This window comes from Pantherophis guttatus, chromosome 2, assembly GCF_059756535.1.
Source record: "Pantherophis guttatus breed Tessera chromosome 2, ASM5975653v1, whole genome shotgun sequence".
NCBI lineage: Eukaryota > Metazoa > Chordata > Lepidosauria > Squamata > Colubridae > Pantherophis > Pantherophis guttatus.
In genome coordinates, this window is record NC_142064.1 from 105,746,740 (window position 1) to 105,761,675 (window position 14,936).

The following is a 14,936-nucleotide window of genomic DNA, read 5'->3' on the forward strand; positions in this document are numbered from 1 at the left end:
GACGACTAACACCACTTCCTATTTATCTAGCCCAGGGGTCTGCAACTTTAAACACTCAAAGAGCCTTTTGGACCCGTTTCCCACAGAAAAAAACCCACCGGAAGCCACAAAACCTGGGTTGGTGTGGCCAACTCGACGTCACTCACTCACGCACATGACCCCCTAGCTATGCCTACCCAGCCGGTCATTAGGGCAGAGAACCAGGAACCATAAAACTCTTTCTCTTTCTCTTCTCCCCTTTCCCTGTATCTCTTATCTCCCCTTCTCCCTCTCTATCTTCCCCTCTCTCCCCTCTGTATCTCTCTCTCCCTCTCCCCCTCTCTGTATCTCTCTCTCCCCCTCTCTATCTTCCCCTCTCTCTTCCCCCTCTCTCTGTATCTCTCTATGCCTCTTTCTCCCCCTCTGTCTCTCCCTCCCCTCCCTCTTTATCTCCCCCTCTCTGCCCCCTCTGTGTCTCTCTCCCTCCCTCCCCCTCTCTCTGTCTCTCACTGTCCTTCCCCCTCCTCCTCTCCCCCTCCCCCCTCTCCCCCCTGTATCTCTCTGTCTCTCCATCTCTTATCTCCCCCTCTCTGTATCTCTCTCTCTCTGTGTATCTCTCCCCCCTCTCCCTCTCTCTCCCCCTCTCTGTATATCTCTCTGCATTGCCTTCTCTATCTCCTCCCCTCTGTATATCTCTTTCTCCCTCTCTTCTCCTCCCTCTCTCTATATTTCTCTGTCTCTTATGTCCCTCTCCTCCCTCCTTCCCTCTCTCTGTATCTCTCTTCCTCTCTATCTTCCCCCCTCTCTCTCCTCTCTCTCTCTCCCCCTTTCTTTGTATCTCTCTCCCCCCTCTCCCTCTCTTCCCCTCTCTCTGTAGCTCTCCCCCTCTCTCTGTCTCTCTCCCTCCTGCTGTGGCAGGGATGGGAGTGCACACGAGCAGGGAGACCCTCCTCAAGCAAGCAGGCGGGCTCGGCCAAAGCAGAGCAAAGGCGTGCGCAGGATGGCTGGCCGTTTTCTTGGGGTCTCCCCACCCTCCCGCCACAGCCAGCTCTGCTGCATTCGCGCTTGTTCCTCAGCCAGCTTGGATTTCCAAAAGGAAGAAAGAAAAGTAGTAGCGAAGAGCCCAAGGAAAGCTCACCAGCTTGGCCCAGCCTCGGCTTTCCTGACCCCCAGGGTGGGTGTGCGAGGTTCAGTTGGGCCAGCCCCCTTTTCCCACTGCCCTGAGCTTCTTAAAGCCACGGCTGGGCGCTGCGGGCTCATCCCCCTTTTCGTCATCGTGTCCTCTCGGATTCCATTCCCACCCTGCCAGCCCTCGTGTTAGTGAGACCAGTGTCAATCACGGCCAGGGTGGGCCAGTGTCTCGGGGCGGAGAGCAGGTTGCGCATCTTCCCCAAGCAACTGAGGCACGCACCAACAAGGGCAGGAAGAAGCTCCAGCAAGAGTGAGGCACCAGAAAATCAGCCCCAGCCGCTTCTCCATCCCCTGCCATTGCCCTTACCTTCCAGGCGAGGAATGACAGGGAGGGGAGGAGCCAGCCAGTGATGGGACAGAGAGCCGCAGCAGAGGGCCCAAAGAGCCACAAGCGGCTCCGGAGCCATGGATTGCTGACACCCGATCTAGCCACTCCTAAATTATCACTATTGCAGTCACTGCTTCTTTTGCTGAAGCTTCTAAAAGCTCCCATACTTACTATTGCCACAAGGCCCATCAGCCATAAAGTCTTCTTATTGAAGAAGCAATCTAATAGTTGTTAAGGCATCAGGTAGAAAGTGGGAGACCATACATTCTAGTCCCATCTAAGCCATGAAATCCAGTTGGGTGACTTTGGGCCAGTCGCTTTCTCTCAGTCCAACTCCCTTCACAGGGTTTTAAGTTGGCTGCCTTGAGTTATTTTGTAAACAAATAACTCAAGTTATTTGTAAATAATAATTTGTAAACAGTTATTTGTAAACAAAGGCGGTATAAATAAATGTTTCCAGAATTAATTTTTCTTCATTATCTTTTCACTTTCTGAACATGGCTGATATCATATGGGGATTAGCAATATGCCACATAAAACTTCTTTGATGTTACTGACCTCCCAGAATGATACATTTTAGATAAGATTGCATGAAATATTTGACGTTTTGATTACTTTAAAATTGTTTCATTTCTTCTCAACACCTAAAAACTCCCATTAGGATACCTACTACCTGAAAAGATTGCTGATTACTCAGTTGTGTTGTGATTGTGCTTGAATATATCATTCTAGCCATTATATTTTAAGGCAGAGAGAACTATAGGAATGATGTGCTGAAGCAGCTAAGCTACAAGAAAATGCTAGATTTATGCCTTCTTAAATTCGAGAGGAATTTATAAGTATGTATAGCATGAAAAAAGGGTATTTGAATGGGTTTTTTTCCATCTCAAAATATTAGAACTCCTGACAATTCATTGAAATTAAATATGGGGAGATTCCATGACAGTAAAAAGGCACAATACTTAAAAATGTTTATTTAAATACACGCTAAACTGTTGTACACAGAGAACTGTGTTAGCTTATGCAGTGAAAATCTTCTAGTTTAACTTTGCAACATTCTGCTGCCAAATATATTAATGGCCACCACATTTTAAAAGAGGAGCAAATCTGTGGAGGATATAGTTAGCAAAAAGTTATTAATCTTCATGTTCTTATTCTGTAAAATATAAATGACACACACTGAAATCAATTTTTAGGGAGAAAGCAGTATTCTGCTTGTAAATTTCTCTGTAAATTAGTTAGCAGTTGTGTGACACCCAGTGGTGGGCTAGATGATGTGCATGACAAAATTGATGGACCAGAGAAATGCTGTGGCTATAATTTACTTGGACTTTAGTAAGGCATTTGGTAAAGTAGACCACAACCTATTACTTAATAATATAGAAAAATGTGGGTTAGATAGTATTACCACCAGATGGATTTGTAATTGGCTGACCAACTGCACTCAACATGTAGTCCTCAATGGAACTACATATATATGGAAGGAAGTATGCAGTGGGGTACTCCAAGGCTCTGTCCTAGGCCCAGTATTCTTCAATATCTTCATCAATGATTTATATGAGAGGATAGATGGGGAATTTATCAAATTTGCAAATGACACCAAGCTGACAGGAATAGCCGACACTCAGAAGATAGGCTTAAGATACAGTAGGATCTTGACAGACTTGAACATTGGGCCCAACTAACAAAATGAAATTCAATGGTGAAAAAAGCTTCTGCATTTAGGCAACAAAAATCAAATGCACATGTATAGTATAGGTGCTACCTGGCTCAATAGTAGTAATTGTGAGAGAGATCTTGTACACTATATTAAATATGAAATAAATTTTTACCAACAGCCAGTAAAAAAGCCAACGCAGTCCTAGGCTGCATTAACAGAGGGTAGAATCAAAATCATGTGAAGTGTTAATACCACTGTATAATGCCATGGTAAGATTACATTTGGAATACTGCATCCAGTTTTGGTCATCCCTATTGTAAAAAAGATGTCGAGACTCTAGAAAGTACAGAGAAGAGCAAAAAAAAAAAATGATTAGGGGACTGGAGGCTAAAACATATAAAGAACAGTTGTTGGAATTGGGTATGTATCATCTAATGAAAAGAAGTGGGGTGACATGATAGCAGTTTTCCAATATGTAAAAGGTTGACATAAAGAAGAGGGGATCAACTTATTTTCCAAAGCACCTGAGGGCAGGACAAGAAACTAATCAAGGAGAGAAGCAGTCTAGAACTAAGGAGAGAAATTTCCTGACAGAACAATTAATGGAATGACTTGCCTCCAGACGTTGTGGATGCTCCAACACTGGAAGCCTTAAGGAGAGATTGAACAACCATTTGTCTGAAATAGTATAGCGCTTCCTGCCTGTGCAGGGTGTTGGACTAGAAGACCTCCAAGGTCCCTTCCAACTCTGTTATTCTATTATTGTGTTCTGTTATATAAGATATTGGACTAGGAATGGGGAGAACCATATTGAAATCTAGCTATGAATACTCATGAGATGACTTTAAGACAGCACTGTTTGTGAACCCAGCCTCCCTCAAAGGTGGTGGGCGAAAAAATTCTAGATCCATTATCCTGAGCTTATAAAGAAAAGGCAGGACATACATTTGGAAATTAACTAAATAGCAACACACTGATTGCAGAAATGAGAATATTGGAATATAAAGGCCCTGAATGCTCTATATGCCCCATGGTCTCCAGATTGCTTATTCCTTCTCTAACAGAATGAACTTAAAAGGTAAAAAACAATATTTGATTTATATATATACTACCTTCCTTGTGTATAAATTTGCTTATGTTTGTGATATAGATAAAGCCATATTGGATATACAATTCTTGTAATTGGTCCCCTATGTTTTATTTTTCTCTCTCTCTCTAGATGTTTGGTCGGCAGGTTGTGTGTTGGCAGAATTATTATTAGGACAGCCAATTTTCCCAGGAGATAGTGGTGTGGATCAGTTGGTGGAAATAATTAAGGTAAGAGGGTTTTTTATTATCTGAACATCATTTTAAAATACAAAACAAAAACTTTTCTAAAGTCTTCTTTCTAGTTGAAACTAAATGCGATACCTTTTAAAATAAGGAGCAGATATTTTGGAGATAACTAACTCCAATTGTGGTGTCTTAACTGATTTTCCATAGATGGGGAAGACAATTTTCCATATTCTAAAAGATTGCTCAAGCCAAAAAACCAACAAAAAAAGCAAACAAAACAATTAAACATCAACAAAAAGTAAAAGTTGAAAATTCCTTAAAAGAAGGAGAAATTTATTCTAACCTAGTTAACATTTCTTACCTATATTTGCAGTGTTTCTCTTGTGTGATCTTTGTGATTCACATGTAAAGAGGTTATGTACCTACTCAGAACCTTTGGAATCTTCTAGAGATAATAGATTTGGAGATCCTTTCTTTTGTCCTTACTTTACATAACTAGGTGCAGTGCCCACTAATCTCCTCAAGTTTGTTTTCAGCTACAATGACCAGAACAGTCTTTTGAAGTTTCATCATTCAAGTGTTTTGAGAATTTATCCATTTGATTTAGCATATTTGCCCCTCCATGTTGGATACAGCACCCATGATCACACTTTCTCCAAGCACCTCATTTTAGCCTTCTGGCCCTTTCCAGCTAAAGTTCGGTTCTTCTTTGTCTAGATCCGTGATGGCGAGCCTATGACACACGTGCCACAGGTGGCACACAGTGCCCTCTCTGTGGGCACATGAGCTGTTGCCCCAGTTCAGGTCTGCCGTGCTTTGCGTGCGCCTCCCACCGGCCAGCTGGTTGTCGGGTCTGTCACACATGTGCAGGGCACATGCAGGGGCCGTGTGCGCATGCACAGGGGTGTGTGTGCGCGGAAGCAGGGTGCATGCGCAGGGGGGGTGTACGTGCATATTGCATTTTGGGGATTTGGGCTTTGGGCACTTGGTCCAGAAAGGGTTGGCCATCACTGGTCTATATCAAACTTTATAAACTGCTAGAATGAAGCCATCTTCTTGGCTTCTTGGTTCTGGGGAATGACTATCCTAAATCTCTTCCTCATTCTGCCATCCATCTTGGGATTGTGTTGTCTCTTGTCTCTTCCCCACCCCACTTTGGAATATGTTCCCTCTGCCTGGGAAACTGCAACTTCACCATTTTGTAATTCTACAGCTAATGCTATAGGGAAGATTCTCCCTTCAGATAAATAACCCTTATCTTTGTGCCTTGAGGATATCCACACAGTGAACTTTTACAGTCATTGTTAAGCTTCTCCAAAATGGGTTTAGTGCAGTCACTCATCCACAGTAGCTCTCTGTTAAAACTTTGCCATTTTTGTTTATCCTAAAAAATGTAAATCAAGACTCTCTTCCTCTATCCTGTGATCATTCAGACCAAATGCAGAACACCTTTCCACAGTGAAACAAACACACACACACAAGGTGGTGGGGAGATACCACGGGACATATATCACAAAACACCCTATAGTAACAATAAGTGGCGTGCGGTTGAGTTTTGAAATCCAGAAAAATAAATAGTATTCCATTCCTCTCCTTCAATGTAGTTTCTGACATAGATCATCCACCAGGACAGCCAAAGCAGTCTCAATGCCAAATGTCAGGTGTGCTTCGTTCAAAGTCCAGGAAAGAATGAGCCAAACTCCATTATTTATAGAGTAATGTACTTTTACTGGAAAATGAAATGAACGCTACCAAGGAAAAGCTGAAACTAAAGCAATAGGCGCGAAAGTTGCATATAGAAAGCATCCCCTCCCACTGTCCATCATCAATCACCCAATCCAAAGGTCTCCCAGAGGTCAGGTGGAAGCACGTCTGGCATCGTCATCAATCAGGAATGCGATGACGGTTGACCCGATAGCCACTTCGGAGATTAGGTTTCGTTTCTTCAAAAATCCTCCAGACGCTTGCCCCCCCCCCCCACGCTCTCTAATTCTCTCCCACCCGTTTCTTATGGCAGCCAAAGCAATAAAGGCGGAGGCTGACACCATATCTTAAAGGAAATTCTAATTGAAATTAGTTTGAAATGCACCTGCAGCTGTGAGTCTACCCATTTTTTTCTGTCACTATTTTCAGGAACAGATTATTTGATTTTGTTTGTGTGTGCGCGTGCATGCGTGCACATGCGTGTGTGTAATTTTTATTAAGGATTTTAATTACAAGAGAAGAAAGAAAAGAAAGAAATATAAAGAACTTACTTCCAACCTTCATCACATCAAGTATAAACATTTTTATAACTCTTTAGCCACTTTTAGTTAATTTACAACCAATGATCTTTTTATCCCATATCTTATCTATAGACAATCCATAAAACATCATTTTTTCAGGCCTGGTGTCAGCAGAAAGTCCATTTATGATTTGTATGTCCCGTGTGATTTTTTTTTCCATGTCCTCCTTGTAACCTGTCTTTTGTAGATTCATTTTCAATGCCATCTCTGCCTTGTTTAATAAAATTGTTCCTTATCTGCCATTTCTTCCAAAACCTCTATTAGATGCAGTCTGTCCATATAGGCAAACATCACTATTGGCATTGTGGACACTAACTTCTGATTCCATTTTTTCAAAAGTTTCCTTCAATATTTAAAATGTCTTAGGCCATTTTATAGGTCCCAGCTAATTAGTTGTTAACTGTGTATTTTTCTCCATTAACTACAAACTTTAATTCTCTTTAGTGTCCAGTGTTAGAAATTGCTTATGTTTCTCTTGTAAAAGCCGAAACAAATTTATTTCCAATGGGAAGGGTTCTGTATAATTAATTACAAAATTTTATTTCAAAGTTATCTGGGTCCTTAATCTAGATTTCAAAGTTTATGGCTATCTATGATCAAAGTCTTACTCCTCTTTTTGCTGTTTCAAGCTTTTTAAATTTTTAAAATTATTTTTTTAAACCAACTTTATTAAGTTTCAAAGAAAGATAAAATACAAATTAACAAATAATAAAGAAAAAGTTAAAAAGTGACAAGAGAGAAAAAAGAAAAATATACAAAAAATAACTTTCAACTTTCTTTAGTACAGGTACAAATATACGAAAAAGTAACCTTTAAATTGATTAAAATTCTCTTTCATGAAGGAAACGTAGCGTTTTCAGACTTGTCAATCAAAAGGTCTTTAATGACTTAAAAATAATTAATAAACAATTCCCAAATGTCATTAGAAAATGAAATTAGCATAAGTACTGTGTTTCCTCCAAAATACAACCTACCCCAAAAATAAGCCTGATTTTTGGGGTGGGCCTAATATAAGCCCTACCCCAAAAAGAAGCCCTAGTGAAGGGGGTGGGCGTGGCCAGCACAGGAGACAGCCCTTCCCTTCTCATGGCCATGGCTGCTCGGCACCTTAATTGCAGCCCGCAGATCAGCAGAGCCAGCGAGGGCCAGAAGTTCTGTCTCTCTGCACAGGATAGAGGAGGGAGGGGGAGATCACCCCTTCTTCCTTTGCACCCCAAAACCCCACCTTTCCTGGCTGCCAAGCCTCTGGCCTGCACCCCTCTTGCTGGAGCAAGAGACACAACTCAATCTTACCCATGGAGGCTTCCCAGTGCAATGCTCTGCCGCAGTTTTGGAGCAAACCTCCGCCTTCCCTATGCAGGATTGCAAGGCTGGAGGCTTCAAAGCCACGGAGTGAGTAGTTTGGATGTGCACCTGTGCATGGCGTGGAGTCTTGCACAGGCGGGGGTGTGTGTGGAGCTCCCGGCCCTCGCAGGCTCAGCTGATTAAGGGGCCGAGCAGCCATGAGGTGACTGCACTTGCTGCCTCCTGCATCTCAAAAAAATTAAGACACCCTCATAAAGGAGCACTAGTCATTTTTTGGGGGATCAAAAGAAAATAAGACAGGGTCTTATTTTTGGGAAAACACGGTAGTGTCCTTTGAAAGGTGCTGATTGCGGTTGTGAGCAAGATGGCTATTCCTGTTGTCTTCAGTATTCAAAACATCCCAGAGACTGTTCTTCACAAGGAGCAACTCTTTAGAATACATGTGAGCAGTCTTCTGTCCTCTCCTTGTTTGAGGAGGTTCTAAAGAGTTGGTCTACTCAACAGCTCTTTTTTGCAGTTGTTGATTCTCCTTTTTTTTGGAGGCAACTTTAGTTGACCATTTCTATCCAGTTCTCCAGTCTCAACTATTTGAGACTGACAGAGTTCACCTGGATCCAGGGAGAATTTTTTAAAATTAAAAATATTTTAACTGCTTCATTTAAGCAAATGGAATTCATTCCACACTTAATTACCCACTCACCCCTTAACTGTTGGGCTTTCTGGCTGACAAGCGAGAATAAAGGTCAAACATGCATGTTGTGGCCTATATCTCATGCAAAATAATTTACAGTTATGTGAAAAAGTAAGTTTGAGTTTTATGATTTTATGTATCAGGACATAATAAAAAAATCATCTGGTCCTTAGCAATTCTTAAAAGTAGATAGCTACAACTTCAAATGAATAACAACTCATGACATATTACACCATGTCATTTCCAATACTGAGGTGTGTGTTAACACAATGCCAAAAAGTAAAGACATCAGCAATGATCTTAGAGAAATAATTGTGAGGAAGATTATTTACAAGGGGAAAACATGTTTGTGTTTGAAGTCTGTCTGCTTCCGAAGAGTTAAAACATCATTAACTCTGTATGAGACAGCACTCTACCAGATTGAGTCAGTTCACAATTTGGGGTCCTTTTATATCCCCAGAGCTCCTATTCAAGTAGCAGGAACCAGCTATGGCTAAGAGAGTATTTGCTCAGCTCAGTATAGTGCACTAATTGAACCATTTACTGGAACAGAAGGGATTAACTCACTGTCTTCTATGCCTTGGTCGCTTTGGTTGGACTATTATACTATGGAACATGGTGTTGCCCTAGAAATGTATTTAGAAGCTGTAGCTGATCTAGAATATGGTAGCTCATGTGATGATGAGTGCTCCTCGCGAAGTATCCATGAAATATATATATATATATATATATATATATATATATATATATATATATATATATATATATATATATATATATATATACACACACACAATTTTATTGATTTTTTTTTACACAAATAAAATATAATAACAATTCTGTTTAACATCGGATTCGCAGTGTTTATACATATATACATGAATCTGGTGTCATTTGTACTATACATTTCTAATTAATTTCTGCACCTTTTATTTCTTCCTTAATTCTATCATCTATCCATTCGTACCATCTTCCCCACACAGTATCATAGTCAGAATTTTCATCGTCATTTATCTCGTGAGTTAATTTACTTATCTCTGCACACTCTAATATTTTGTTAATTATAAGGTCATCTGGTGGTAGGTCTTTCTTTTTCCAGTATTGAGCGTATGCTAGTCTGGCAGCTGTAGTTATGTGTATTAGGAGGTGGACCTTTTCCTTTCCGTACCCTTTCTTTACCATTCCCAGGAGAAATATTTCTGGATTCAGATCAATGTCTTCTTTAAGTATGTCTTTCAACCATCTCCGAATTTTACTCCAGTACTTTTTTGCTTCGGGGCATGTCCACCACGTATGAAAGAAGGTGCCATGACCATGGCCACATTTCCAACAATTTGGCTGCACATTGGGGAACATCTTTGCTAGTCTTGCAGGTGCCAAATGCCACCTATGAAGCATTTTGTAGTGATTTTCCTTATATGTGGCTGCTCTAGTTAATTTATAATTTTTATTCCAGGCTTCTTCCCATTCATTAAAATTCAAACTGTGTCCAATATTTCTCTCCCATGCTCTCAATTGATTTCTAATTATATCCTCATCTCTGTCTTCCTCTAATAAATAGTTATACAGCTTGGCCAACGCTTTTTTCCCTGGTCCCATCAAAATTTTGTCTAATCCCTTATATCCTAATTCTAGGCCATACTCTTCTTTATCTTTCTGGTATCTTGATTTTATTTGCAGATAAGTCCACCAATCTAAGATTATACCTTGATCTCTCAGGGCTTCATTTGATTTAATATTTCCCCCTCCATCGACAATATCTTTGTATCTGCACAATTTCTCCATTCCCCACCTGTTGGGGTAAATCATTGCCTCTACCGTGGAAAGCCAGTTTGGGACTTTTGAATAGTATCTCTGCCTAATTCCCACCCACGTTTGTATTAGGGAGTCTCTAATTTTATGCCTGTGGAAGTAGGTTTTCTTTTTATTGTCTTTGTCCCATAGATATGCATGCCACCCTTTCTGTAGGTCATGTCCTTCTAACACTAAGATTCTCTTATTCTCCAAGGTGATCCAATCCTTTATCCATATCAACTTTGCTGCTCTGTAATACATTTCCCAATTTGGGAGTCCAAATCCTCCCACATTCCTTTTTTCTTGTAGAATTTTAAGTGAGATCCTTGATTTTTTTCCCTCCCAAACAAATTCCCTAACGGTCTTATTTAATTCTGAAAAAAAAAATTCTTTAAAATTACTGGTAAATTTTGATATAAAAATAAGATCTTGGGGAGGATGCTCATCTTAATTGCCGCAATTTTGCCAATAAGTGATAATTTGATCTTTTTCCATCTATCCAGATCTTGTTTTAATTTATTAATTAATGGAGTATAATTATCTTCTTTTAGAGATGAGCACCTTTTGGTTAGCCAAATTCCTAAGTATTTTATTTTTGGGACAACTTGTAAGCCCAAGGTTTCTTCTATCTCTTTCTTCTGCATCTCAGTTACATTCTTAGTAAGTATTTTGGTTTTAGATTTGTTCAATTTGAAGCCTGCCACCTCTCCATATTTACTCAATTCCTCTAATACTTTTTGTCCAGATATTAATGGATCTTCTAATATTAATGCCACGTCATCCGCAAAGGCTTGCGTTTTATAAATCTCTTTTCTAATTTTTAGGCCTTTGATTTCCTCGTTGTTTCTAATGTTTCGTAGCAAAATTTCCAGAGCCAAGATGAATAATAGCGGTGACAAAGGGTAGCCTTGCCTTACACCTTTCTTAATTTGAAAAATTCTTGTCCTGTCACCATTTACTAAAATGCTCGCCCTCTGATTATCATAGATAGTTTTTATCATTTTTTCGAAGTTTTGCCCGAATCCCATTATTTTAATTTGCTTGGTCATAAAATTCCAGTTTAGATTATCGAATGCCTTTTGGGCATCCAAAAAAATTAAGGCCAGCTGCTTTTCTGGATGTTCTTCGTAGTATTCTAGAGTATCTAGTACAATTCTCAAATTGTCCCTAATTTGTCGTCCCGGGAGAAATCCATTTTGGTCTTTATGAATCCAATTATTTAATATTTTTTTGGTTCTTTCTGCCATTATACACATAAATAGTTTGTAATCAGTATTTAGAAGTGAGATCGGTCTATAATTTTGAATTTTTTTTGGGTCGGCACCTTCTTTCGGCAGTAGTGTAACATGAGCTTCCCTCCACGAGTCAGGAATTTTTGAGCCCGTCAAAACCTCATTGAAAATTTCCATTAATTTGGGTTGTAGAATTTCTTCCAATTTTTTATATATTTCTCCTGGGAATCCGTCTGGGCCAGGTGATTTGTTGTTTTTGAGTTTGGAGAGGGCTTTTTTAAACTCTTCAGTTGTTATCATAGCGTTTAGCATCTCCTTCTCTTCCTCCATTATTTGCGGGAGCTCCGCCTTTGCCAAGTATTGATCTATTTTTTCCTCCGAGGTCTCCTCTTCTTTGTATAGGGATTCATAGTACTCTCTCGCTCTTTCTAGTTTATCTTCTTCTTTATTTAAGAGATTTCCCTCAGCGTCTTCTAATATCTGGATTGTCCCTTTTTCATTTTCCTTTTTTAATTTATAGGCCAACCACCTGCCCGATTTATTTGCGTTCTCAAAATAGTGCTGTTTTGTTCTTTTTATTTTTTGGGCTAGCTCTTCTTGATCTAGAATGTTTAATTTATGTCTCCACACCATCCAATTTTCTTTTGCTACAGTATCTCCAGGCATTTTCTGGAGTTTCCTTTCTGCTTCATCTAGCTGTTTGATAAGATCTTCCCTGGATTTTCTTTTTAGTTTGTTTTTATATGCGGTGTAGGATATTATTACCCCCCTCAGATAAGCCTTCATTGTGTCCCATACTATTTCACGGGGTGTCCCTTGGTTCTCATTTTCTCCAAAAAAAGTCTTTATTTCTCCTTTCAGTTTTTCTACGCACTCTTTGTCACATAATAGTTTTGTGTTGAACCTCCATCTCTGTTGTTTCTTTCTCTTTACATTTCTCCATTTTATTTCCAGGGGATTATGGTCTGCCCAGATGTTTGGGCTAATTTCTGCCATCTCTATTTCTAACCCCAACGTCCTGGTAACCCAAGCCATATCTAATCTCGACCATGACTGTTGCGAGTTGGAATAGAATGTAAATTGTCTTTCGCTTGGGTGCAAAGTTCGCCATATGTCGATTAAATTCATTTCCTCCACCAAATCGAAAAAGATTTTTGGTAAAGTCACTCTTTTATTTTTATTCATTTTATTGCTTTTATGGTCATTATCTAGATCTACAATTCCATTGAAATCACCTATCATGCAAATTTCATTATGTTCCATATTCCCTAATTGTTCACGTAACTTTTGAAAAAATTCTCCTTGTTTTTTATTTGGAGCATAAATGCCCACTAGTAACATTTTAGAGTTTTCTATCGTAACTTCAACCATAAGTATTCTGCCCTTTGTGTCGTTATATTTCAATTCTGCTTCAATTCCTTTTTTAACATAAATTGCTACCCCTCTCTTTCTTTTTTCTGCTAATGAGGTAAATAGTTTACCATATTTTTTATACTCCAAACATTTGCCCTCATCCTTTTTTATATGGACCTCCTGTAAGCAAATTATATCCATATTTTGTTTTGCTAGCTTTGTAAGTGTTAATTTCCTTTTTTTACTATCGTTTAAACCATTGACATTTACTGAAATTAATTTCAAATCCTTCATTCCTGTTTTCCTTGCTTGGTTTTAGTTCTTATTTAGTCTTACGGCTCTTACTGGTCTTGTTTTTTTCTCCTTGGCTTCTTCTTCGGTCTTCTTCTCCTCCGCGGTTTCTTCCTCTTCTAGATTTGTCGCCTCTATTTCCTCCTTACTACTTTGTTCTTCTTCTGCACCTCTTAACTGGTCGAGAAAGTCTTGTGCTGTGCTCAAGCTGTCTATTTTTATTTTTCTCCCCTGCCAGGTGATTAGCATCCCCTCTGGCAGGAGCCATCTGAATAATATATTTCTTTTATTCAATTGCACAGCCAAAAATCTGTATCCTTTTCTCACCTCCCTCACTCTTCTCGGGATCTGTTTAAGTATTATCACTTCTTTTCCTCTGTATGTTATTTGTCCGTCCCTCGCCATACTGTATAAGATGTCTTTTACTTTTTTTCTTGCGAATCTAATGTGGACTTCTCTGGGGAGCCTATTCCTCCTCGCATAGTTTGTTTGGACTCTATAGACGTCGTCCAGTTCTCTAATAATCTCGCGTTTGTCTTGTTGGAGTACTTCTGCAATTAGTTCCGCCATCTTCTCTCCCAAATCCTCGTCTTTATCTTCTTCCACATTTTGAAAGCGCAAGTAGAACGACGCCCTGTCCATCTCTAATTGTGTTAATGAATCTTCTAATTCCTTATTTTGCATCGTCAACGTCTGATCTACCATGTCCAGTTTCTTCTCATTTTGTTCTATTTTTTGCTCCGCCTTCTGGATCCTTTGTTTGTTGTTCGAGATTGAGACTTGAATCTCATTCATCTTCTGGTCCAGTTGGTGGATATCTGTTTTTAGTTCGGTGTGGTTATTGGACATTTTTTCCTGCATGGCCATCATCGTTTCTTGGATTAATGTCAGTGTTGACTGTACTGTTAGTAATGTTGGTGTTGCTATGGCCTTGTCCGTTTTTTGTAATCCTTCTGTTGATTTTTGGGTAGCCGGGGAGGTCATGGATATGGTGGGATTTGAGGGGGTCTTCTTCCCTGTTTTCAGGATCGTTGATGACATGCTCGTCATTTCTTTCAGAATTATTTTTTGTTCTCTAATTATTTTCTCGATATTTCTCCAAATTTTCATACACTGGCTGTCACCTTTTTTTATACTTCTTCAAAGTATGGGGGGGGGGATTTTTTTTTTTTCAGTCAATGTCCAAAATCAATGTCTATTTATCACTTGTGTCACATGTATCACTTCCAATCACTATCTTAAATAAACTTAACAATCAATATCAATTCATCAATCTATATTACTTCCAATCAGTGTCTTAAATGAATAACAAGAGTTGATTTATGACTTATAGTTATGTAATTATAATAATAATTAATTGGTGTGTTAAATAATAATTGATTAATAGGGGCTTATTTCTACTTATTCGTAGTTGATTCAAGACCTGGTAATTCTAATCACAATAACCCGTTAACTCCTAGGTAAATCTATGCTCTATAACTACAATTCTTATGTCTAAATTACTGCTTAAAAAAAGTATTAATTCAAATTTCTATACTTCTGATTACCAATA

General features: G+C 39.3%; 1 protein-coding gene across 6 annotated transcripts in view; it reads left to right on the forward strand.

Moving 5' to 3' along the window:
• Window positions 1–14,936, forward strand: part of GSK3B (glycogen synthase kinase 3 beta) — a 194,052-nt gene that overhangs the window by 136,095 nt on the left and 43,021 nt on the right. For all 6 annotated transcript variants that reach the window (XM_034411141.3, XM_034411143.3, XM_034411139.3 and 3 more), the window contains one exon: window positions 4,378–4,475. In XM_034411141.3, coding sequence (XP_034267032.1) covers window positions 4,378–4,475 — 98 coding nt within the window. The remainder of the gene's footprint in view (window positions 1–4,377; window positions 4,476–14,936) is intronic.